Here is a 27,430-nt window from a genome sequence, read left to right as displayed (position 1 = left end):
TCCATCGGAGGTTCGAATCCGCCAGAGTGCTCACCAAGCATTTCATCCCACCGGGATCGATAAATTGGTACCAGACTTGTCCTGGAGGATAAAAACACTGACTTGACACATCGGCTAGCCACCGCAAGTCATTGTATAGGCCAGTTACACGTTCGTAAACCTCAAACGATTCCGAATTGAAGCGCACGAGCGGATCCTAAGCGGATTGATTAACCCCAGACACTTTATCCTTTATCCTTTAAGTAGAACTTGTAATAAGCTCTCAGCTCTGCTACAACATCAATATTCAGAGCTGACTTTTATTTATTTTTAAAGTCGGAAGCACAAAAATCTTAGAACGACGAAGACGCGAAAGATGTGAAGGGTCTCTGACTTAAAAGGTTACGATCTTAAATACCGAAAAAAAATGGTAAGAGAAAAATCCACGTGCACGAGTCACATTTATTTCCTCGAGTTCCTAACAAAATATTATAGTACTATTGATTAATGCGGTGCATGTTTGCTTAGATTCGGGAATTTGTGCCGCTTTTATTTGTGTTTCACTCTTTACTTTACTGTATATCGCTTGCCCATCACCAAGAAATTAAAAAAAAATAAAACAACACAAAAAAAAATGAAAAAAACCTAAATATTCCCTACGTTTGAAGGTGTTCTCGTGTTCGTATAGTTGTTAATCAGCTTTCGGATTTCATCCGTACACAATCATAACCATCACTTTATTAGGTAATGTAAGCGTCATTGTAACGGCATTGCAACATCTAGGGATTTCTCGGAAGAAGAAGAAAAAAAAATAAAAGAGGAATAGACTCGACGAACGCTAGCGAAATGATACTACGCGGTAGACTAAACTGACTGGAACAGAATATACATATATATGTTAAGGAGGAATTCTGTATCTGATATCCTGTTTCTAGAATCATCCGAGTCCAATCATAACGTGGCGGCTGCTCTCCTATGTGTTCAGAGCAGAGCAGAGCAGCAGACAGGATGAAAGGTAAAATAGATTGCATGCGAATGAGTTAATAGAGGTACTTTTTGGAAAAGCAAGATTGTTTGGAGATACGAACTGCAAAGACATAAAGAGCACAGTGTGGATGGATGGGTTCAGCGTGGGAATCGGCCGAGTTCTGTGTGTGGCTGTATGTATGGGTGTGGGTGTATGTAGGTGTGGACGGAGGCCAGGGCGGTGCAGCGCCTCCCGGCCTCGGTTGTCCACGCGGGTTGATCAAGCCGGTTGTCTAAAGCTCATGATAAAGCCGTTGACTCTAAGGGGGATGGGTGATCGGTCATCGCAAAGAAACGAAGCAAGAAACAAAACACGACTTGGCAGTTCTGTGACTTCTGCCAGTCGACCCCTAGCGAATGGAACAAGAAGACATGAGTAAAAAAAATTTCGAACTGGGTTCTAACAACAGCAAATACGTATCATCAACACCGGAACCAAAATATTGAAAACACGCGGGGTGATCAATCAATCATAATATATAAATATATTTAAGAAGAAAAAAAAACGTATATGTATATCATCTATAGGCTAGTCGGGATATGATCCAGGTAAAAGTTCTCACAGAAGAAAGACGAAAGCACAAGACGATTAGTGAACTATCATAATTCTCTGACGAATATGGTTATGATGATGAGTGAATTATGTACACATTCCACATGTGAGGGAGGAGGAGAAAAACAAAAGGCTAGTAGAAGTGCTGAAGAGCACAGAAGCGTTGTAGTGCTATACTACTACTTGCCGCAGAGCATGCTAGCCAGGCTAGCGCTTGGCAGAATCGAGTCGGAACCTTGTGTTGGCTCGAACACATTCATCACATCCATTTTTAGCACAAACGGGATCACCGTTTCGATTGAGAGGTTCCCGATTAAGCCGGAAAAAAACAGCTCAACCAACACCGATTCACGAAACCATCGTAGATTCGGCAACAATTGCAGCAGACGTGAATATCTGGAAAGGGTACCTTTTTAACTGCTGAAATTTTCCGTACTTTTTGCCGCTTATCACGGATAAAGGATAAAAGGATAAAGTGTCTGGCGTTAATCAATCCGCTTGGAATGCGCCACTACGTTCACTTCAATTCAGAATCGTTTGAGGTTCACGAACGCGTAACTGGCCTATACACAACCACTTCCGCGGGGCCAACCGATGTACGAAGTCAGTGTTTTTATCCTCCCAGACTAGTCTGGTACCAATTTATCGACCACGGAGGGATGAAAGGCTTAGTTGGAGCTAGAACGATTTCGAACCATCGACCCACTCGTGCAGTCATAGCGGAACTTCTTACCGACTGCGCTACACCTGGCCCATTTATTATTTATTTCTATTTATTATTTGTTACAAGGTTACAAAAGAAAGTATGCATTTCTTTTCTTTTCAGCTACCAAACCTACTGAAAAAACTGGAAATTAACTTCTATCTCTCTTTAACGCCTAGACGTTAAAATTTTTGTTTCGCTGGATTGAAAAACACCACGGTTATCGTGAATGTAGAGTTCTTGTATCAACGCATACATTCTGTAGCACTCGGTGTTTTGTTCAGCGAGCTTTTCAAAATTTTCAAACTTTTCCAGACTTTCCATTTCTCTCATCTACTGCTATCATAGAATCAGGCTTGAGAAATACGAAAAAAAATGTTCTCTTAGAGAAAAAGCGGAGAAGTTTTAGAGTAGGGAATATCCATTAAAAATCAGTAGTCTGGGAATTTAGAGATTACGTAGAACCATCTTGTTTTTTATAGTATCCGTGGCAAAGTTACAAAATAGCGTGAATATTGTGGGAAAAACTAGATAATTTGTCGGAATAACTTTGCACGGAGAAAAAAGCAACTTCGAGAAAATGTGCATAAGTTGCTATAAATATCTACTCTGAGTATTTCAAACACCTTTTATTTAAATAGGTATCGGTCTATTCCAGGATATAGTAGAGTCTTTCATTTTTCCGTTGCCAATAGATTGATTTTAGACTTATCAGGGAGGATAAAAGCATTTGATTTGAGTGATCGGCTAACCTCAACAAGTCATGGTACACGATAGACACGCGTTCGTAAACCTCGAACGATTCTGAATCGAAGTAAACATGGTGGCGCATCCCAAGCGGATTGTTTAACGCCACAAACTTTATCCTTTTTTTCACTGTTTTTATCCATCAGGTGTACTATAGGTTGATCCATTACCTCTCTATAGCAGCTCCAACTGAAGAAGCAGTAACATGTGTTTCGTTGTCTTCAGAAGTGGAATCATCGCTGGACGACGAGGCCACAACGTGCTCGTAAAGCTCCTGGCAAGCAGTAACATTCACCGGCCGAGTGTCAGCAGCACAAGTGGAAGCTGGGATATCTAAACTGTGTAATTTTCGGGAATATTCACAGCGGAGGACGAGCAGGAAACAGCAACAAACCGTTCGAGGTGAACGACACCAATTTCAGGTATGCGAATTCCATTGGACTTAATTTTGCTTCTGCAAAGCGGCTAACAAGCAACAGAAGATAGTTGATTTGCTGACTGACTTCTTCGAATTTTTCCGATTTCAACTGCCCTGTAAGTAAGAAAAAATGTAAGTAAACTTCTTATCAAGACTTTCACTCCTTTTCCTGAAAGCACTGTAACGATAAATTCTACTACTGACCTGCTAAGGTCGTCACAACACCGTTAATAGGGTGAGTAGGCGATTCACACCCTTTCCATTTAGGCTAGGACAATAATTTTTTCCTGATGACACATTTCAGAGGACAGACTACAACTATCCTGACTTCCCAGAATCTAACGAAAACGATACCGATGCCGAAACAACGTTAACCATATTAAAGACTGCTGACGTTCCCTCGGTATTTACTTCACATAAAAAATCGACTTCCACCTCCATAAATTCGTAAATTCACTGCCGAATATAGCTTCTTTTTTAATACATTGCTTATGGTGCCCTAGAAATCACGAGCACTCTCTTAAATCCTTCATTTCTGGACGTTTCAGCATGACACAGCCAACTCTAGATATTTGACTCATTGAAGAAGTCGGAAAGAGTTGATGAATAACCGTTACGGGTATAAAAAAAATATTCGAACCATGTTTGAAGGCTGCCTATCACGAATTTGACGTAGTGTGGGAACCTGATTATTAAAAAAAGAGTTAGAGTTAAAGTTCGGAGTGTAAATTACGAATATGAGTGTGCCCCAACCCGATTCCATATAAACGTGCTAAAAAACGACGTGGGAACCGCCTTAATTCCTACGAGGCACGTTAGAACGTGCTACTCTTCTACACGATTCGGTTCTAATAGCAGCCTCTTCATTGGTTTTTCTTGAAAAGGCTGCCAAGAAGACCCGATTGATTTTTTTCAGAAAAAAAACATAGAGTTCTAGGTGCAAAAAACGGCGTGGGAACCGCTTCATTTCCTACGAAGGACGTTACAACGTCCTACCTTCGACCGCTCGCCTTTGGATGCCGCGTCGTTCTAACGTATCTCGTAGGAATAAAAAAACAGAGTTTTAGGTGTAGATTACGAAGATGTAGGTCCTCACCATTTCCCTTTTAGGTCCTAAAAAAACGGCGTGGGAACCGCTTCATTTCCTACGAAGGACGTTACAACGTCCTACCTTCGACCGCTCGCCTTTGGATGCCGCATCGTTCTAACGTGTCTCGTAGGAGTAAAAGTTCGAATAAACGTTGTGCCCCGTTCTCACGCCGTTTCTCACGACGATTAAGGGGAAATGTACTCGTAATCTACACTCCAATCTCTATGTCTTCGCTTCGCATCAATTTGTCACACTACGTTCGTGATACGCTGCCATTGACCTTATAAGTGCAGCGCTAAAAATGACAGCTGTTGGTCGTTTTTTTCCCTGCAAGTACCATTTGAGCTACACTAAAACATTGAAATATTAAATAAGGACCTGACTCCTGATTATTACGGTACTTGTTCATTTGTAGCAGTTTTATAGCTAGTATTTATAGCTTAAGGAGGAATTAAAGTGTCATTTTAGGAATAATGCGATCATCTCACCGACTCTGCTACAAGCAGCAAGATGATTATTCATTGCCTCGAGCATTCTGATCAGCCCAACATCCTCAGCGCATTGCATTAGTCCCAACACGAATAAATCACACCATTTCGTCTTCATCACCGATTCCAAAGTGATCGGCCTGGAATCAATGTAATCAATAAGGGTCAGTGTAGTGTTTGGCGACAGTTCCCCCTTGTTGCAAATTATTTTCGGCGGTCAGAACTTCTTAGAGGAATCGATCACGTGTCTCACGTTGTCATATCGTCATTCCGCTGCAGCGCTCGTAGGCACTGCGCCATACGTACACTTTAGGAGATTTGCGAATGAAACACTCACTTTAGGCCTGTACGAACGTCTTTCATCCAATGTACGGATAGAAAGAGTAGTCGGCTTGCCGTCTCACATATGAATTGAATGTTGAGCTCGGCGGGAGGTGGATGTGGCACTGGTAGTTCAAAGCGACACCGCTGAAAGAAAGAGAGAGAGACGTCGCTCAGATGTCCGTCGACCACTTGCTGAGCGTTTTATGTGTCCTGGCAAGCGAATCAGTTAAGTTCTCTTTGTGTCAGCATGTGAATCTACGAGGAATTGCCTCAGAATTTGATGAAATATCGATTTTTCACGGATAAAGATGAAATCGTACCATCCGTACATCCAAATGCCTCATATAACGTTTTCGGATAAAAAATAGAGGACTTCAAAAGGTCAAAAAATAAAATAAAAAAAGATAGAGACTAAAATGAAAAGGTGGATCGTTTTAAAGATGGTGTCTAACACAGAATTGGCTACTAATAAAAACTCATAAAACTTGGAAAAAAACAAAAAAAAAAAGAAAAGAAAGTCAGCTTTGTTCCAACGCACGGATATATGTTGATCGATTCACTTACAACGAAGAGAGTCGCATTCGCAAAAAAAAAAGAAAAAAAAAAAGGAAAAAAAACGCTGCTCTTAGAGAGTTTCTGTTTCAAAAAGAAATAAAAGCGACCGAAGATAGCGGCATTTGTCAAAAAAAAGTTGTTTTCGGATAGTTTTCATTTTAAAGAAAAATAAAAATAAAAGCGAACAAAAATAGTCGTGGTCGCAAAAGAAAATGCCGATCTACGAGAAAGAGGGAGGGTTTTCATTTTAAAAAAAGAAAATAGAAATAAAAGGTGACCTCAACGTTGAAGATAGGCCCATCCTCGCTGATAGAAGATGCCGTTCCAGACGAAGACGGTGATTCGGACGGACCCATTCCTATCACAGTCATCACATCAATCCCGGATTCATCTTCACCGATAGAATCCTAGGAAAATAAGAAGAAAAATTTGATGAGATCATAAACCCCCCGGATTCCCCTGGAACCCACCCTCTTAACGCCGAAAGTCCGTTGTTGGGCTGGCGCTGATAGGCCTTGTGAGAGCGCTCATCGGTGAGCTGGCTCCGTCGTCCTTTTTCGTTGATGCCACCATCGTCGACGTCGTCGTCGTAGTCGTCGTCGTCTTCTCCCGTTCCGCTAGCTGTTCATGGTCGTTTTTCACGATCGCCAACAGCCCATTCATCAAAGGATTCCCCTCCAGTGCCTTAAGTTACGCCGCCGATCAGACGAAAGCACAACTCAAACTAGTCCCCAGGGACATTAAGAGATATCAATACCTCACTTTTTTCTCACCCTCATGTATGACTAAACATAGAATAAATAAATTAATCCCATCTAGAACAGTTTACGTGCTACTTGCACCTGTAACTGATTTTTCTATCATTTATTATTATTTTATTTATTATTATATCATTATTTTATTATTTTTATGTGTTATATTCATAAACTACATTGTAATAATTATTTATTGCTTTATTACTTATTATCTATTCAATTGTTGAAGTATTCAATAATTATAACTGGATTAGAGGACAAGATTCCTTGAGATTAACGTACTACCATTGATTTACTACTATAGTATTCCTTACTTGTATTTGTTAGTGATTTTTTTAAAATATTTATTCAATTGCCAAAATATTTAATAGTTATCTAATAATAAATTATCTAATAATAATAAGCTAAAAAGACACAAGTCGTTGATACTTTGTACGAGTTACCAGTTTCCTTATTGTGTGGGTACAAAAAATCAACAAAACTACAGAAATTGGAAGATCAAGGAAATCAATCAATTTGTTTCATGTGGACGTACAAAAATAAACTTAAATTCTTTGGTGATCAATAAGGAGCTATGAAAAAAGCAAAAGTAAAAATTTTAAAAAATTAGGTAAAAATTTTAGATCTCTAACTTAGTTTAAATGTTTTAAGTTCCTAGTTTTTCTTCTTAAGTCAGTTTTTCAGTTTAGAAAAAATAAGTCTGTTTTTTTTTTAGGAATTCAGATTAAAGAAAAATAAGACTGGTGCAGGATAACGTTTAAATGAAGTTGTATTTCTTCCAATTGTAAGTTTTTTTATAATTCCATAGGAATAGCAAAATATAAAAAACTGTTATCCTACGATTTGCTTTTTTTGGAAATTCTACGCGTTAAAATCTAAGCAATGTGTCGTTTTGAAGCGCGCACTTAGAACTACACTTCAGAATTCAACGTTGAGGACTATCTGAAAAGATTCTACAGATACATTGGTCGAAGACGAATAGAATTCTACCGTACCCTCCTTACTAACCTATTTTTTTCGTGTAGCTGACGTTGCTAATTGCTCCCACATTAATTTAGCAAACTATTTGTTTTCCGCCTTATGAAGAGAAGAGACTTCTGTACTTGACCTCATACCTCACCTCGTTTGGATAACCTTATCTCGACACATACACACAGACACTGATAACTTGACACCACCACCACGTTTCCACGGTGACAGGATATATTGGACAGCAATACCTTAGTAATCTTCAAAACGGGTCAATACAAAGTAGTAGTAGTCACTATTTTTAGGCTGCTGTAGTCTTATTTTATCTCAAAATTATCTATTTTCATGCATTATTCTTAAAATATTTGTAGGGATCTCGAAGTTCTCCAAAAATGTTTCGAGAAAATCTTTTTTTTCGGTGATGAGAGATCTCGAGATTCTCCAGAAATGTTCCGAGAAAATCTTGAAAATAAAAAAGGAGAAGTTTCTGTCAATGTTTTTTTTTTCTTTTTCTTTTTTTGCTTTCTTATCAGTAAAAAAAATAAAAATCTTTTTTTAGCGATAAGAGACCAGAAAAAAAACATTAACAGAAATTCACTGTTTTTTCTTCTGTCCACCATTCAATCCACTTTGTTCCATTTTATAACAAAGAACTCAAAGTTTATCACTGGTTTTCCAGTGAACTAGCAGACCTATGTAGCGGATGCGGTCAGTACCATCAACCATAAGCTCTTCTCATTTTCTCGTGCGATGCTGTCCGAGAGGACCTTACAGTAGTCGTTGTTCGAGTGGGACTCAAGGATACACTGGTTTTCCAGTCATCTAACAACACCAACGATCGTTACAACTTTGTGTAGAATTACCGTACCCAGTAACTGTACGTATGTTAACATGCGCGCTCTTTCAAGAAAAAGAAGTCATCTCTTTCAACTCTAGGAAGAAAAGTTAGGGAATTTTGAAAATTCGTCTTCTTTCACACTTTTCAATCACTCCAAAACAATGGTCTGCAATGATCTTGTGTACAGTATTTTTTATCAGCATTTCCTCGAAAAATTAAATTAAATTTCTCCCAAACTTAATTTCTAGTTGGGATCCTAACTGTAAAAGGCGTTAGGTTTGTACGCGAGTGTATATATACTATCATCGTTAAAAAAAATCATCACTAAATCAAATCCTAGAAATTTTTTTGAATTAATTGAGCTCAAAAACATTTGAAATTCGGCTGAGAATCTCCAGAGATATTTGATACCAATCACTATTGTTCCCCCTATTTTTTCACTTTTTTAAAAATTTCCCAGTTCCTCTACCCACCATTTGGTATTCGGTCTCACCGGATCCAAACTCCTAACAAGGAAAAACTTCAACATATGGACCGCTGCCCTTATTCCCACATATTAACCACAGTTTACTGCGTTTTGGTCCGAACTTCTAATCCTATTACCCGTTCTGGATTAGACCGCTCCGATCCCACTTCAGTGCAATTAGATTCATCAAGACTCAACCAAATCTGCATCAGTTTTTCCAAAGACGTCGCATGTATGATAACCACCTCAGCGTATTCTGCTCCAACAGAAGAATCACTCAAAGCTCTCTTATCCTGTGTTGACCTACTTCCGGAGTTTTCCCCACTTGCATGCAGAAACGGAGCCTCACTTTTTTTTTGAGAAATTCGAGATGTAAAAACGAAAGCAACATGAATTTCTAAGGTCAGATGTAAAATTTGGATGATATAACCGCAAAGACAGCATTGGCGGAAAAATTTCACTGTTAGGTTACTTCCTCTACCGAACCGGGTTCGCTGTCCGGTTTTCAAAAGTGGCAATTATTCGAAACACTGCACTTACAGGTCCAGGAATTACGAGATTCGGGAGCATCCCTAGACCTAAAAGGGTAATCGTTCACACTTATTCGACTGAGAAAATAAAAAATTAACGTGGATCTGATTCCGACAAAAAAAAACAATTTATTGACGGAAAAACAACATCAGAATTCTAAAACAAGGAATACAAACCGGTCGAAATGTTCCTTTTCTATTGAATCTTTGCATATCTTTTTTCACTTTCAATTTTTTTTTTTGTATTTTGAAATTCGCAACGTGCTCCATCCTGGGAGACGCTAAAGGGTAATCAGACAGTCAACTCCAGTCTCTACATGAAACAGAAGAACTCCAGATGAGTCGCCCGGTACAGTGTGCGAAAACCCCCCAAAATCCCTCGAGATCGCACTGCTGGAAGACAACACGTGGGCTCACTCGGCAAAGGTGACGCGGCGGTAATTTCTGGATGGCTTGGACTGGACGATCGTGCCTCGTCCTCCCTCTAGCCCGAACCTAATCCCGTTCGTCTATCACCTGTCCCGAGCCCTGAAGCAGGATCCGCACAAAAAAAAACTTCAAAGACCACGATGACCTCAAAAACGTACTTAACGACTTTTTATCGTCGCATAGCGCTTCTCGCTTCTGGATGTAGGGCATTGAGATCTTGCCTATTAAGTGGCTACACGTTACTAATAATGATTATAACTACTTTTTTAATCTCTGCATTGTACTAACAAAATAAAAAAATTTTGGATTTTTTTTTCAAAAGTGGGAAAAAGACATGCAAAGACCTAATATTATGTATTTACTTGTGTGTGAATGATAGAGGTAAAATAATGTAATAAAGTTCCATCGAGAGTTAGTAATTCACGTTCCAGAAATTTCTGAGGGGATTTCCTTGACTGTACTGATTAAAAATTCTAGAAGATTAGTATGCATAATTATCAGAGGTCACCGTATAGAAATTCGCGAAGCACTTTCTTTTTTTATTGAGAAGAGTAAATCCAGAAAACTTCAGTTAAGAGCAATCTCTCAGTCTCATCGCTGTCCTAAGTTCAAGTAATTGAATCCTGAAGTTGCTTCAGGTCAAACATTACAAAACTGTGACATTATATTGTTATTCCTATTATTATTATTATTATTATTATTATTATTATTATTATTATTATTATTATTATTATTATTATTATTAATATTATTATTATTATTATTATTATTATTATTATTATTATTATTATTACTATTATTATAATTATTATTATATTACAGAACTACTATTACATATTATATAATATTTTATAGCCAATTTCCATATCTTCACTGTTCTAAGTTTCACGACCCACTGGTCCAAATTGTGTGAAATTTTTAGTTTGAACAGACTTTACATTCTAGCAATTTCTCATTGAATGTAGTGTGAAACAAGGATCCGTTGGGGCGGAATATATTTGCTTATCCAGGACAACGGCTGTGTGTATATATCTAGGTAGAACAGACCGAAAACGATTTTTCTCCCAAGAGAATGTTTTTCTTCTCTCTTTTTTTTTGTTTTTCGTTTTCCTCTTCCTTTTTTTCTTTTCAATTGTGGTAAATTCACCTCCTCCGGGGTAATTCCACCTCTAGACCTTTAAACCGGCTAAGTAGTACTGACTGCACTTACCGATGAATTCCCGGATGCGTTGTGATTCGGTACCATAGTGGGCGGGCTGTCCACACATACCTGTTGAACGGGGCGACGTTCAGCTTGGACCGCTAAAAAAAAGAGGTACATACATACGGATCTCCTCATATCTGAAACGAGTTCATCGAGGCACCAACGGATTGCCTCGATGACGGATATCGACTAGAGCGGCTCTGATGCCGGCCGGTGTGTGTGTGTGTGTGAGTGTGTGTGTGTTGACCTGCTCTCAGATTTGCTCCGGCTGGACACCGCCGCCGCCGCCGCCGCATGGCGCCCGTCTGACTAGCTGTGGGCGCGTGTATGTGTGTGTGTGTGTGCATTGCATGGCAGGGTGGGGCGATAATTGTTATTCGTGACATGCAGACTGCTAATTAGAACAGCTATAGATGAATGTCGTGAAAATCGATCCAGCCTGTTTTGCTCTACCGAAACCGAACGCCTAGGTTACCATAGACACCGTCCCGTCCCCGTCGGGGTGGGCGGCCGGGCGGCGATACAGTCTGCCTACGCGTAGACACGGAAGGGGTGGATAGGATTAGTTAGAGATGGCTGAGATGAGCGGGGGATGACGCTGAGATGTTGTTGTTTTGGATTTTTTTTTCAAAAAAGAAAAAGAGGAAGTTCCTTCAGAACACTCCTACGCAAAAAGAAAACGCAAAAAAGCAAAGCTTAAGAAAAATGAAAATGAAAAAGTTTAGGAACGAGAAACAGATCCTACTTCAAAAGTTAATGTTAACAAAAGCCGGAAAACGAATTTCGAATGATTGTTTCTAGCTGAGCAGAAAAAAAGCAAGGAAGAAAAAAGATCTTTCCTCATTTTCTTCTCTTTTGCGAATTCCTACAGAAAAAAAAACGAAAGTCTTATAAGCATAATTATTTATTAATTAATTTTATTTATTTTTACCATTTTATTTTTTTATTTTTACAAATTAAAGGTAGGCTGCACTTCCTTTTCCAGAGAATCAGCCATTTGGGAAACGGCAGGACTATTTTTTAGGAATTATTCTATTGGAAAATCAACCTCCGTGAAATTTCAGGTGAGCAGGAATTGAAAAATTTTGATGAGCATTAAGAACTATCATGGAACTATCACCATAGCAAGGAAAAAAGTGAGTACGAAAAAAAACAATAAACAAGGGAAATGCGTAAAATTTGATCACGTTGAGAACGTTTTTCCTTGAAATTTCGTACCATCCCTATTTTCGTGCGTTTTGCCTCCTTCCGGACGAAAACGTATGAACCAAAAATATTACAGTACTTACACTCACTGCGCATGCCCATCGATAGGCACTTCTTTAATCGACAATACTGACATCGATTACGGTGAAATTTCGTCACAGGACAATCTTTCGCACCTCGACACATGTATCCAATCTGAAAGAGAAGAAAAAAAATCGGATGAAAAAAAAGAGTTAATGGATTTATTCATTGCTTATTTGAAACTTCAGATAGAAGAATCAATTAGAAGATAAAAACTCTACTTCCCTTTTTTTTAAAAAAAAAATTCTTTCTAACCTCTCACCGTTGTTTCAGAGCCAGTCATAATTGTATTTCTACAAATGATGATACATTCCATTATTCTCCTCTCCTCTACCTCTAGGAAATGGATCCTCATTAAGGCGCACACGTTCCCCCTCTCCTGCCCCCACCAGCATCATAGCGGAGGGCGAGTGCGGAGGTGCACAAGCTCATTTTGTGCGACACTGCGGCCGGGGGTATATAATGCCCTCAGGCGACCTTTGCGTTGTCAGAGTAACAATCTCAATGGTTACGACGACGATGTCGAGGACAACAGCGACGAATTAGTCGGTATGGATGGAGTGTAGCAAACAGCCGGCTAACGGACATTTACACCGGCAGATAGAAGGAAAAGATCAAAAAAAATAGTTACTGACCTGTTTCCTAATGGATCGTTTAAAGAATCCTTTGCAACCTTCACATGACACAGCACCGTAATGTCGTCCACTTGCCTTGTCCCCGCATACGACACATAGCTCACCGCCAGCCCCGTTGCCCGCTTCCACCGCCGCTCGGGATGAGATCGAGTCAGCACGCTGCGGACTGCCAACCCGCACTCCGGACATTACGCCTGCATTAGCCAACTGAAAATAAAAAAAACCCACATCGCTGTGACTTTTCAGTGTGACATGCAGGTGACGAGCGAGGAGTGTGAGTGATGAGAAGGAGAGGAAGAGGAAGAGATACGGGGAGAGAGGAAGAGGAGGAGGAGGAGGAGGAACAGGGAACCTTCGCACCGGCGGAAGAAATATGAGCGCACGGCATTATAGGGTGCAAATTTTGCTGAACTCACTAAAAAAGAGTTCATGTTTAAATTATTAATATCCGTTCAAATTTGGATTCAACAAAACAACAACATCAATTTATTTCATCCAGGGCACTAATGCGTGTCCAACTCTTCAAAACACACCAAAATTCCACAAATACAAATTTACGGTGAGAAAATTTAGGTGGCAGAGGAAAAATATCGGGCGGAAAAAATTCTCATTAATCCGTCCGTGTTTAATGGTAACTGATTCCTGAATTATGAGACAAAAGGAAAAATCAATATCGGGTACATATTGGTGACGACCTCCAAAAATGAAAATAAATCCACGTTTAATCATCAATGCTAAAAATCAAAACGATTCAAAAGTGTAAACAAACAATAAAATCGATGACATTGATATGAATTGTTGTTTTTTTTTTCATCGAATCACTATGGAAAATTCCATGTTGTGATGGGTATGAGATGAGATCCATGGATTCAAGCGAGAAATAGCAGGAGTACATATATAGGAGGAAATTCATGCATATCCATGCATATATATATAGAGAGTGCAGGAATTTTTCTTCAGGATAGACGGATCAAATTTCAAGGTAACGCCAGAATAACAGCAAACACGTGTGACTGAGCTGCCCACCACACATCTATATTCGCTTTTAAACTCTTTTAAACATCCGACCTGGGACATTTGATTGAAACAGGAAGCAGCTCCTACTTTATTTATTTATTTACTTATTTAGTTATCCAGTTAAAAACACCTGTAGATGCACACCGTAAAAACAGAAACGAGAAAGAACAGAGCGAGAATTTCGCCTAAGTTTTATGGGATAAAGTTTTAGTATAATAATACAATATAATATAATAATAAATAAGACAGTAAAAATGAAAATAAATAAAAATAAAAATTAAACATAATTTATATTATTTCTATTTTCTAGTATAATATAGGTCTCTGGGATGATGATGATAGATTGATGGCCGAAGTAATACACAGATTGGCCATGGAAATAGGAGAAGGTGAAAGCATGGCCGGAGACCTGAGGGTGAGTGAGAAAGTGAATGTGAGAGAGAGGGAAAATATGAGATGAGGGCAGCCCCGGAGAAGGTCAAAGGCTAAGCAATCGATGTGTGTGTGTGTGTGCTGGTGGTGATGATAGACTGAAGGTGCAACGAAGGCACAAAAAAAGAAGTGTTCCGACATTTCTTGACGAACGAAGCCGGCCGCGAACGCGTTCGGATGCGCTTACGTTCGGATGCGAATGATCAGCGCGCGCGGAAGGAAGTAAGGAACGAACGAACGAACGAAGTCGACGAAGCGCGTCGAAGGGTGCCGTGTGACTTTGTGTGAACCGAACGGTCGACGTGAACAGTGTGAACAGCACCGCCACCACGACCACGTTGACGTGACGTGCGAATCGCACGGCAAACGACGAGACGGAAACGAAACGGAGCTCTACACGCTAAGGACACGCTGATAAAAGAACTGATAGAAGTGCGACGAGGGCACAGGACAGAGCACGTGCCAGCATATTCATGCCCATTATTGGCTCACAGATAAATTCTGACACTGAGATGCGTAGCCCCGTGCTAGCTCTCACATCAATAAGCACATTAACACACACACACACATACACACATACATACGGAGCAATTGCTGATGGCTTCCGGACACACATACACACATAGGTCAAGGTTATACGGGGATGATGGTGGCATCTGGATGGGTGAAGACACCCACCACACGCGCAACTTGGCGAAAATCCAGCCAGCCGGCTGGCAGCGGTTATTATTACCGGCGTTCGAATCATTAGTAGGCGGGGTTGAGGGCGAGCGCGCCACTCTCCCGCAAAACAACGTATGACCTCACCGCCATGAGGGGACGACAGGAGCACAGAGATGCAAAGGCGGCGGACGACAACGGCGACGGATGCAGCCGCGCCGGCTCAGCTCTGGCTGGCTGGGTCATCAGGGCAGGAAGAAGCCTCGAGGGCGTTCGCGAACACCTTCGAAAGTGAAATGATCGGCTAAATTTATGGGTTTTTTCCCTTTGGCTATGGGGTGTGAAATATTTATTTACTTATTTATTTATTTCCCATTCACATACACCAATGGTGCACCGGAAAACAAATCAAGCAAAGAAAAAACACACTTTGCCTGCTTCAAAACACTAAAAAAAAATCGGAACCCAATTTTTTTTTGTCCGTGGAGCATGGCGCAGTCCTTTTTCGTGGCGGATAACATGCACGTACGCACGGCATCAAAAATCTCCGACCATTTTCAGGATATCAGATTAGAATGAGTTTGTGGAAACACTGTTAGTCCACTAATAAAATTCCATCAAAACCTTGTCTTGTTAAGAAAAAAAAAAGAGAAAAAGCATAAACATCAAGTTCACAGCGGGCCAAGGTTTCGAGAAGAGAGGACTTGGAGATTACAGGATTTCCTGGCATCCTGAATTCCCAAGCAAATTACAATCATTAGAAGGAAGATGGCTGCCGTGTATCGAATGATGCAAATTCTAACGCCTAGCCTCCAATTACTTTGTAATGGCCGTTGTGAGAAATTTCTCGAACGATCTGATATAATGAACTTCCGCTCAACAAATTTAATGCCTTATCAGTCCAAAAAATACTCGAAGATTATGGTAGGGTCCCAATGAGGGAACCAAAGATCTAATTCTAAAATGATTGATTGTTCTAATTAACCTCTATTAAGGCCTTTGAAGACGGCCGAAAAGCGGAAATGTAAGGCAAATGAAGGTCCCATCGAAAAATCCCGTAATCACGCTAATAGAAAACATAGGCATAGAGTATATCAAGGTTTCAAGATATTAGGAACGTTTGATCTACAGACTCCAGAGATATTATGATTACAGTACTGGAAGGGGGAGAAGAACTAAAATAAATGTACTTTCTTGGAAGAAAATTGTGCGACGCCGACGTCGCCTGTATTTCAAGGAAAGCGAAACGAAAGGACAGTTGTTTGACCTTTTTCAAAGAAGACTAATAAATGGCCGGTAGGTGTGTTACTCTGGGTACTCTTAAATTTATACACTCTCATCTATCAGGGTCACCCTCACAAGGGAACAGCAAGGTCATCAGAGTTTTTTTTTCCCCTTTCTTTCGGAACAATTCAGCGTTTCGGTCCGAAAACACATCTCTCCCTGAGCTTTTTTTTTTCTTTTCCTGTAGAACTTGAGTGAGTGATAGGCACCTCCACATGATTTTTTTTTTCGAGAAAATTTTGAAATCATTGTCAAAAATCAATTTGTATTACTGAACTATTTGTGTCCTTTAAAGATCCGGACAGGGAGCGCGTTGACAATGAGCGCACAGCGGTGGCATGACGTAGTCATGAGGACAGCACTTGGCCGTCGGCCAAGCAGAACTGGTTTCAAGCCTTCCCCATACCGACGACGACGACCTTGCTGGTCGCCGCCACGGCCGCCGCCACTTGCGCTCATCTTTTACGACCAGCCGACCACCGGCGACAAAGAGGCAAATCCGCATTTGAACTCTTCACTTGAAAAAAATAATTCTTTTGAAAAATATTAAAGAATACGATCAAAGCTACGAGTGAGGTTAGTCAGTCCCTCCGTTTGAACTCGTGCCTCAAAATTTCTCATCATTTTCAGCATGTAAGCGAGCATATTTAACCCCTCTTGCTCTCAGTCCCCGATCTTTAGCGCCAGTCCAATTATAGAGAGCGCTTAGAGGAACCGGTTCACGGAGGCTAACGTCAACGGCTAACGCTCGCGGATCTCTCGTGACGATCTTATGACCTCAGTCCAGCTTCTTCCTTGATGACGCACACGCTCCCGTCCTAGAGTCACTGTCAGGGTTGCGGCGACGGCTTGATCGTCTACATAGCAGTTTTTTTTCACAGAATTACAAAAGTCACACAAAAGTCAAAAATTAAAAATTAACAGCGATATCAAATGTTTAAATCGTTCGTTTAAATCAGAAATCGTTTGAATTTCGTTTAAATTAATTAATTTTTAATTTCAGATCGTTTGTTTAAATCAGAACACCCTAAAGAGAAGAGAAAGTTTCATGTTTACCGTCGATGTTTATGTTTATTTATATTTTTTTATCTATATTTATTTAATTTAATCCCGATTGGACACGCGTCCACATCAAAAGTTTCATCCAACATTATTCTAAGGAAAAGAGAAATTTTGGTGTTTATCGTCGATTTATCTTCATTTATGACTTTCATTTATTTATATTTATTTAATTTAGCGTCGGAAATCAAGAACGTAGTGACTAACAATCGGTTCTGGATAGATACTATAGATATTGCCGACTTTTTCTTAACTATCCTGACATAGACAAATATGTTTTTTTTCTTTTTGGTCTGTGTATGCGAATAAATAAATAAATAAATAAATAAATAAATAAATAAATATTTCCTTGTGTTTTTAGGATGATACATAGATTTCTTTCTTTTTACTTAACCAGTCGAAAAGAGGAATTACTTATCCTTGATGACATAAAAAAGGTGAATAGTCTCTTCATGAGCTTCGTCGATTAATGAGCTTAGATTAATGAGATGTGTACATGTTCCAGGCAGTGTAGGTGTGGATTGTGCTGGTAATCTTGTAATGCTGGATGTGTTTTATCCAGTAATTCCGTTGATTTCATTTACAAATAAAATAACGAATAAAAGTGGTCAACATACAAATAAAATGTTAAATTCACGAAAAAAAAAAGTCAACACGAAACTGACAATGTTGGTCCCCTCAGCAGCTCATTAATTGATTTTACTAGAATAGATCGCTGAGGAGACCTTATCGATTCTCAACCGCTCGCTTGTGGATGCGGTGCGTGCACAGGGGTAACGCGTTCTAACGTGCCTCGTGGGAACAAACGCCGCTTCCCACGCGGTTTTTTTGGGACGATTAAGGGGAATTCAGCGGAGCCGCACTCGTACTCTTAATCTACACCCGGAACTCCATATTAGCCCTGAGATCACAACATCACTTTCGTGATATGCTGCTTTTTTCCAAATATGGTTAGGAAAGAGGTCATGCATTATAGACAGGGATTGGAACGAAATAAAGTTTCCTTTCGGGGTTCAAACCCCTTCAAAAATGAGTAATTGATGCTTGCAGTAAGTATCTACACCGGAATCAATTCGCCATGAGATGCATATCTGAGGAAAACGAGAAGAACGGCACGCTCATCTGATTTTGAACGGGTTTCGATCGGTGGATTCTACAAAATCATAAAAAAGTGCCGAGGAAATGAGTGCTTAAAACCTTCAACTCCCTTCTTATCTAAAACTAAGCTCACAGAACCCCATAAAGTTGTTCAAAAAAAGATCGAAAAGGCGGAAAAGAAGTACTTCACCAGAAAAGAATTCTGACAAAAGTTCATTACAATAAAATCTTACCTTAAGAAGAAAGCTTCCCTGCTAAGACCTTAGAACGGACCAGATCCTCAAAAATTTTGAGCGAAAAAAAATTTCAGGAATTTCGAAGTATTCGTATGTACATACGGAATTTTTAGATGTTATTTGACAAATTATAGAGATGTAGCAACAAACACATCCTGTATCTTTTTTATTAAGTAAGTAGGTAAGATATAGGTTGTATTTGCTGCTTATTACCAGCACAATTTTAGTTCGCATTGAAACGTTTTCGGTAAGCCATTGCCATTTTCGAATAGTCTAGAGTATAAGAAAAACTGTAGTGTCATAACTTTAGTCTATTTGTTTGTTTGTTTGTTTGTTTGGTCGCCCGTTCGGCTGCTTGTCCATCTCTCTGTCTGCCTGGTGATTTCTAACGAAGATCATCAAAATATGAGAAGATATCCGTTTGAGAGATGAAGTTGAATGGGATCGAGCAAAATTTTCTTTCCTACTGGACTTTAAATTTTTCTGGTTAATTTTTTGTTCCTTTCCTTTTTTTTCAAACGCTACAAGAAAAGGGCGTAAAAAAGGAAAACATTATAATCTATATCAAGAACATTCTAGAAAATTGCTCACACAGGTTGTCCTGGATGATATGATAGCGTTATCTACTTTTTTTTTACGATAAAAAAGGTTATCTAGATTTTTCCACGATAAAAAAGGATGAAAATTGTCTGGAAGAAGCAGATCCCTTGATGGAATTGAAAATATCAGCTAATCTTCCACGTTTGACAAAACGAGTACTCTGTTATGTACAAGGAGAACCAGCTCTAAGCTACGAGTAAATAAAATTTTACTCTAAAAGAAGTTTGTTCAGAAAAAAAGAAGATAAAAGTCAAAATAAATTATTTAAATTTTTCTGAGATGCTATTTCTGTGGTACTTTTAGCAAAATCTCTCTCATAGCCGCCTTCTGGGACCTGTCTCAAAGCTGCAGATCCGAACCGAGAACACGCGCACATACCGCCCTTGATCCCAAGGAATAGGATATCACGTCTACGTATCTTTTCTGGATTTGGGATCTGTACAGGTGCTACCGTAGTTGGTCTCGAGCACATCAGTTGTGCTTCGAAGTTAAAAATCCAATAAATTAGAATTTGAGGTGCTTAATGACCAATCGAAAATTTAAAGAAATATATGAAAAATAAAATCAAAGAAAAGGTGTTTTTCTGACAGAAAAAAGGCATTTCATGGTCAATAAGTAGCTGAAGCCCTGAATTTTTTTTTATCGTTTCTGAGATGTGCATCCAGAGGAATTCGAAGTCATGAAGTGCTTCATGTTTGTGGATACGCTGTCGTATAGTGACATAGGTACGATCTTCCAGAAGAAGTTTCGTTCTCCACACACGTCTCGCTTCACCATCGTTCGCAGCGATAAATTTGGCGAGAATTCCTTGCAATCAGATCTTAATCAGATCTTTCCACTGTGCCAGCCAAAGGTCCTTGATGTAATCTCACGTGTTCAAGTCATCTTCACGTGTTGGAGAAAGAAAATAGAAAATTTTCCGGACCTACCACAACAACAGCAAAAAAAAAGAACGCGTAACCACCCGTCCAAAAGGAATTGATTTTGGAAACGGAAAGAAAACTACAAAAACTCAGGTAAAATGTAGAGTTTCTTTTCTTTGAAAAAAAGGAAATTTTCGCTTGAGCTCCGAGCTTATTCGTTTAGTGATTCCAAATTTTTAATCAAGGATATTTTTATTTCAGTTGTTCACTATTCGGACGATAGCGATACGTAGCATTCACTCCAATTCCCACATTAAAAGAAAATCCCGTAAAATTTGTAGGGCGATAGCTAGCGATCCATAACCAAATGACTTTTTAGAGGCTTTGAGTTGCCTTTTGGATTTTCCTCAGTAACAAGGATTTTGAAAGATAACAGAAAGTTGAAATTAAAACTAATCCCAGTTAAAAAAATTGTTGAAGCAGTTGTAAATTCGCTCCTTCTCGAAATCCCGTGAAATAAATGTGGATTTGTGGCATGACGAAAAGATAGGCGTGTCGAAATAAATTATTATAAACTACTGCAAACTCAGACGTAGAGGAAAAATGAGAACAGAACTCCTACGTAACAAGATTGATAGATTTTTCATAACAAATATCTAGATGAATGGAAATTTGATACGGTCAGTAACACACGAAGTTCTCGTCTTAAGTTTTCCTTAAGCGCTCAAAGATGAAAAATACGGTAAGAAATCTGAAGGAGGTGAGGTTGGGCAGCGAAAAGGATCCACAAAGATGAACGTAGATGAAAGCGCAAGTAAGTATTGGAATTAGAAAAAATTGCGAAAAAATATTTAGAAATAGAATAATTAGGATAATATTGAAAGAAATCTAAAAATCAAAAGCTGATTTAAATTAAATTATTTAGAATAAATTTTAAAAATAGTAGAATAGGTAAAATAGATCAGATTTAAGAGGACGAAGACAATGCGGTGAGTAGAGAACGAGGAAAAAAAAGAAAAAAAAAGCAGGAAAAAAATATTAGCTGACCTGAGCGTTACGTAGCGCTGAGATGTGCTGTAGCAGATTTGGCATCACCGCCGGCACGCCAGTGTGACTCTGTAGGAGGTGGTTGCGGGCGGCAGCAGCCTGAAAGCAGGACGCTCTGGACAACGAAATCACAAAGATTAACCCTTAATTAGAAGTAGAATAAATAAAAATTAAAAAGGAAAAGGTTCCCGTAATTGAAAAGCAGTGTTCCTGGGAAAAATCCCTGGGAAAAAGCGCACACCGTCCTTGTCCCCAACTATGACCCGTTATCAATGGTGATAAATTTCATTGAATGATCGATGTGAAGTTTTTTTAAATTCCATTAGAAGATATATTTGGCACAAAGCTATAATATTAGCAAAAAATAAGTGGGGGAAAGTTTCACGAATTTCACGGATATTTGTTAGATTTGACCTATTCGAAGAGATGAACAAGAACAAGCTTCGCGAGCTGCGAGCAGTGCAAACGTTATCATTTCGTGACGAATCGCAGCTGATAGTGGCACAAGCAGCAAATAAAACCTTAGGTCTACAGGAATAGGGTCATCCACGACGGTTAGGAGGAATTTATTCGAAGAGAACTATGAATCACGAACTTATTCTATTCCAGTCAGGAAGCAGCCGGGAAAACTGGGGTCTGCTCGGGGGAAAACCGTGGCTGATGCTACTGACACACGCACACAGCTCCTTCCTGGTTAGTTGACTGTGGTGGTGGTGGCTACGGATTGCGTTGCTGGGGGTTGTGAGGTCACGGCGCAATAGAATTGAAGGTCGCACGCGACCATGGAATCTAGATCACCGAGGATGACCCGAGGATGACCCCGTGGCGGAGGTTCGTTCGGCTGGAGGTCGCGTTAATTGATCAACCGTACGCCTAACATTTTAATACTAAATCTGAGGTCATCGAAGGCAAGGGCACTACCATTCTCGCTGGCGCTGGCGTTGAAGGGATTAACTCCTGCATGTATGGATGGAGGATCATCTCTCGAGAAAGGAGAGATGATCGGATAGAGGTAACATACACGATATATTCTATTGATCGAGCTTTCATGTGCTTATCCCTCTATTCACCTCATTATATTCATATTCTTACTATTAATTTTAATTTTATTATTATTTTATTTATATACTCGCTTTTTCAGCTACTTCTAATATTTAGGTGATTGCAACAAGTACTATAAGGGAAACTGGTGGCGAAAAATCTAAGCCTTGAAAAATTTTCACCTCTGAATTTTTCAACTGGGTGGTGATAGAAAGGATAAGTGAAAAAGTGAATGTCAAAAAAAAAGGGAAAAAAGGTAAGGGAAAGTGATCAAACTTTAGGAAAATACTATGTACAACCAAGTTCCAGAAAGCGACTCCTTGGCAGAATCGACTTCTGCCGATGTCTTTATATGGATTTGCTGATTTTATAGATTTGTGATTTTTTTTTAAAATTGAGCAAAAATAAAAAATGGGTCAACTTAAGCGGTTCAACAGCGTAATGCGAAGGTTTTCAAGAAGACGTTCGATTTAAAAGGAATCAACTTGATAATTTAAGATGAATGGTGCATTTGCAGAACTCGGTGCGTGCGTGCGCTCGCAAGTGTTGAAATGAATATCGATCGAAAATGATCGCACTTCAATCGACGCTGAATTAATGATCCGTTCGTCATGGCTCAGGATTTTTCCCATCCCAACCATGGTAAGAAACTACCATCGCACTTTTGTAACATATATTAGTAATACTAGTTATTTTGGTCTTTTTTTTTCAATTACTACGCTACGGAATTTAAGTTAATTAATTTTTTGGAGTTAATGAACAAGGCAGCAGCAGAATATTGCAAATCATATCACAAGGAAAAAATAAAGGAAAAAGGTTAAAAAAAAAGATTGATTGTTTGTTTCTACCTAAAAGGTCCATTTTTAGATTCGCCTCCTCTGAGGCTTCTCTTTAGTAAGGGGAGTCCAATCCAAATAAAAATGGACATATTATGTAATAATAATAATAATAATAATAATAATAATAATAATAATAATAATAATAATAATAATAATAATAATAATAATAATAATAATAATAATAATAATAATAATAATAATAATAATAATAGTAATAATTACTCAGTTTAATCCGATTTGAAGGTTGAAACTGTAGAGTGGTCAAAAAATTTTCATATTTTATGGAGGCATCGCTGGCTGAGCAGTGTTTGAGCTGTTTTGGTCAATATTAAGCCATTTCAACGTTTACTGCCGCACGAATCAGTGTGATTGTGTGAATGCACCACATATCTTGAAGTTTATGTATACGTTCTGTATGTCTGTATGTATGTGTTCTATATGTACATAAATAAATAAATAAATAAATAAATCTATTGTTGAACCGTGTCAACACAATGCGTCTATGGCTAGATTAGAAAGAACGGAACGGGCGTTCGTCTAGCACGGAACGCGCTTGCGTTGCAGCGTCGCGCCGCGGATGCGTCGCGTCAACTCGGCCGAACACTTTCGGCGATGAGTGTAAACAACTACAAATCCTATAAGATTTCGAATAAAGTGCGAAACAGTGGGTTCGTTACATGCGAAAAAACGAAAGTTACATAATAAGGAACTCTACGAGAGAGGACTTCTATGAGTTTTATCAGTTCCAATCTATTTCTCTTTTGATAAAAATAATTGAAGTCCTGGATAAGAAAGTTACTAAATTTGTAAAGTAATGCTTAACTGTAGAATATTATTATAAAATGGCAAAATAATAAAGAAAAATAGTGGTAATAATGCCGAAATAATGATTTTAAAAAATTACAACATTTTAATTTTTAACAGCGGAAATATTAGCTATTGGGCTATTTTTTGCAAATAAATAATGTAATAATAATATAAATAGACTCTGGACGCCACTTTTTCTTCCATGCGACCAAATACGAGCATCAAACTTGAAAATGACGTCATACGTGATAAAAGGGGTTCGATACGTAGAGCTACATCCATCTCGGAAACTTGTCCACAACCAAAAAATGAGATCGGTCAAAACATTCTGTTTTTTTTTAAGTTTTGAGGTTCATAGTCAGCTGACCAGCTGACAGAACTTGACGCTAGGAAGATATGATGATGGATGTTTTCCAGGGGAAGCTACGAGAAGCGGTGTGAATGCACTGAATAGGCGTAGGCGATGCTGGGCGAGGTAGAACATCGGCTAATGCGGATCAATGATGCCCTGCGGGCAATATAGGTCAAAATGCTCTCCTCCTGGTGACAGCGAACGTATAACTGAAATTCTAAGGACGGGCGACGATGTTCGATGCGATGCAAAATGGATGCCTCTACGGCCACCTACGGAGTGTGGGGGGGGGGAAGGGATCTAGCCGCTAGCAATTAGCCAGAAGGCGCGGCGGAGGGGGAAGTACTCGAGAATTTGACCTCTCTACTACTGACCGCAAATCCTCTAAATTTGATTACTTTAATTCCATCGTAGTGAAGTTCATTCCGCTGACCTTCAGCGAAAATTTGTCCTTTGAGTGAAAATCTTTAGCGAAAAATCATCTACAAAGATAAGATAATTTATTCTTCGAAAAATTTAGGATGGCTGATAAAGTCTAACTTGAGGAGAAAACCAGTAATTTAATTTTTTTAACCGTTACTTTACTATTTTCAATTTTATTATCAGTTATTTATCTTTATTTTTAACATCGTGCCAAGAAGTACGAATTAAACACAAGTGCTGACTTTTGCCTCCTGGATTTTTCTAAGGCTGAAAAATAACAAAAAAAAAATTAATTGTTCCAAAACAACTTTCAGAGTTTTGTAAGGTAAAAAGTAAAAGTTAATCCTTAAAACATGCGCATGAGGGTTGTTCTCAAAAAAAATAGCCGGTTGATTTGCCTTGTTTTAGTTCTGTTTTTTTATTCTTTATTTTAGTTCATTTCTTTAGAAAAATATTGTTAGGAAGATATATGCTGCTAATTATTAACATTTGAATATTCTATTTATTTATATAGTTCTTATAGTTCCCCTTATAGTTTTTATAGTCTTGTAGTCATTTATATTTATTTAAATATTTGTATTTAGCCCTACATCAGCGCTATTTTATCTAAGGATACTACTACCGTAACTATGTAGGCAAAAATAAAGTGAAGTCAAACATCAAATAAAGTTCTGACAAAAAATAACTGATTTTTTGCATCAGAAAAAAATTGTAGGTATAGCTCAAATAAAATTCTTATTAAAAAACAGCAGATTTTTTGTATCGGGAAAAAATTTAGAGGTATAGCTCAACTGAAACTCTTATTAAAAAAACAGCAGATTTTTTGTATCGGAAAAATTCATGGGTATATCTCAAATAAATTTCCTATTAAAAAACAGCACACTTTTTGTATCGGAAAAATTTTTATAGGTATAACTCAACTGAAATTCTTATTTAGAAGAACAGTAGATGTTTTGCATAGGAAAGATTTATGGGTATAGCTCAAATAAAATTCTTATTGAAAAAACATCATTCATATCATAAAACAATTTTATATCAAAAATTATAGGTGAGGAGGTTATGAGGGTAGAAGAAAACCTTGCTAAATAAGCACAGAAACGTGTGATACGTGTTTCATACATCGCTTTTCTGCTTCAATTGAACGGTCACTTTTTTTTCACGTGTGTTCCTTATCTGAAATAGATTGTGGCTCGTTATTCGATGTTTTTAGAACATCGTTGCCAACGTTGCCAATTAGAAATGGGAAAGGACGGCGAATCCTCGTCGCCCGGATTCCCGTTCTGCGAGCGGCGGTGAGAAAAGGTTGCGATCCCGCGAAAAGGGTTGTGAAAAAATCCTCGGAACTCTCAAGAAGTCGAGACGATCTTTAGATGTTTAAGGAAGGGTAACATAGACTACGTAGCGCCATCAATTAAGTTTGGGACTGGCTATCAACGATCTCATTCCTCAAATCCTTAACCGTTAACAGCTGAACATAAAAATTGCACGTTTTCGCGCCGGAGCACGCTTGTCGAACTGGGAAAATTCTATCGGATATTTAGAATTCATTTTTTGCAGTGTCTCTTCAACGAGAAACGAATAGTTGATCGATCAGAAATATATTAAAGTTTGTGTTAAATAGAGAAAATTATTCTTCTCGTCTCGTTAGTTGTTGTATTTAGAATTTACTAGCCCTCGGGGAACTTTTTTACTGGCAACGAAAACTTTTCTTCCTCGAAATATCCTTGGAAAATCATCAAAACTTTGAAAGAACCTAAAATTACACTGCAAAAATGATTTCTAAGCTCGTATCCAATAGAATTTCTCCAGTTCGACAAACGTGCTCCGGCGCAAAAACGTGCCCTAGTTGAATACATTGCAATCCAAAATTTGCAAACGTAGTGGAATCAAGTTTGCAGAAAAATTTGCAAACGTAGTGGAATCAAGTTTAGAGTCATTTTAGTCAAAACGGGAAATGTTTCCGCAACAAACTACCCGTAGGTCCCGCAGCGAAGTCCCGTGCTGCACCGAGTTGGCGCCAGCAAAGTTGCTAAATAATATTCGATAAGATGACGGGAAAAAATAATCACCATGGTGGTTTTGTTTCGATCGTTTTTATCTTCTTATAGATTAAATTTATTTAAAAAAATTATTAAAGATTATTGTTTTTATTATTTATTTATTTATTATTACTATTTACCCAAATTTATTGGAGAGGGGATTTGGATTTGAGAAGAGACTATACTGAGGATAAAAGCAAAATAACAGCTTATTTATCTTTCCCATTGTTTATTGTTTATTTGAAAAAAAAACCTGTAAGTGTCCCATAAAACAGAAATAAAAAGAAAAAGAGCCTACCAGAATTTCGCCCAATTTTTGCACGTATTTATTTTGTCTTGATGTAAACTGTGCTCTGGTATTTTTTATGTACAATAGCTCAATATTTTCAATTTATTGCGAGAAGGCACCTAGCAGTGGGGAATTTAGTGCCGCAACACTATCCAGGACTTACATCCTCGTAATTAGGGCATACCCTATATTACAAGTATATCCCACAATTTTAATCCTTATTTAAGAGGATAATGCACGTATCCATGATGGCGCAATTGTCCTGTATTTTTGAAATAAAATTTTAATTCCGTAATCACCGCACACACACACACACAAGGATATTCTATCAGTTTTTTTTTAGCGATT

The 27,430-nt window shown here is 38.6% G+C and overlaps 1 protein-coding gene across 2 annotated transcripts; it reads right to left on the bottom strand.

Annotated features, from left to right (window-relative positions):
* Window positions 1–1,737: 1,737 nt before the first annotated feature.
* RB195_000449 (uncharacterized protein) lies at window positions 1,738–24,463 on the bottom strand (the record flags this gene model as incomplete). 2 transcript variants are annotated; one of them, XM_064196805.1, is made up of 13 exons in its annotated part: window positions 1,738–1,954; window positions 3,179–3,341; window positions 3,403–3,540; window positions 5,005–5,144; window positions 5,342–5,472; window positions 6,162–6,290; window positions 6,354–6,356; window positions 6,454–6,567; window positions 11,081–11,172; window positions 12,364–12,475; window positions 12,997–13,203; window positions 21,293–21,391; window positions 24,347–24,463. In XM_064196805.1, the coding sequence occupies 13 exons, from the start codon at window positions 24,461–24,463 to the stop codon at window positions 1,738–1,740; spliced, it is 1,662 nt and encodes a 553-aa protein (XP_064052685.1). The 2 variants fall into 2 exon arrangements, with proteins under 2 accessions (XP_064052685.1, XP_064052686.1); XM_064196804.1 differs by lacking the exons at window positions 6,354–6,356; window positions 24,347–24,463 and having other exon boundaries at window positions 21,293–21,337.
* Between the last annotated feature and the right edge of the window lie 2,967 nt (window positions 24,464–27,430).

Source organism: Necator americanus, chromosome IV, assembly GCF_031761385.1.
Source record: "Necator americanus strain Aroian chromosome IV, whole genome shotgun sequence".
Classification (NCBI taxonomy): Eukaryota; Metazoa; Nematoda; class Chromadorea; order Rhabditida; family Ancylostomatidae; genus Necator; species Necator americanus.
This window is presented reverse-complemented; position numbering and strand designations above follow the sequence as displayed.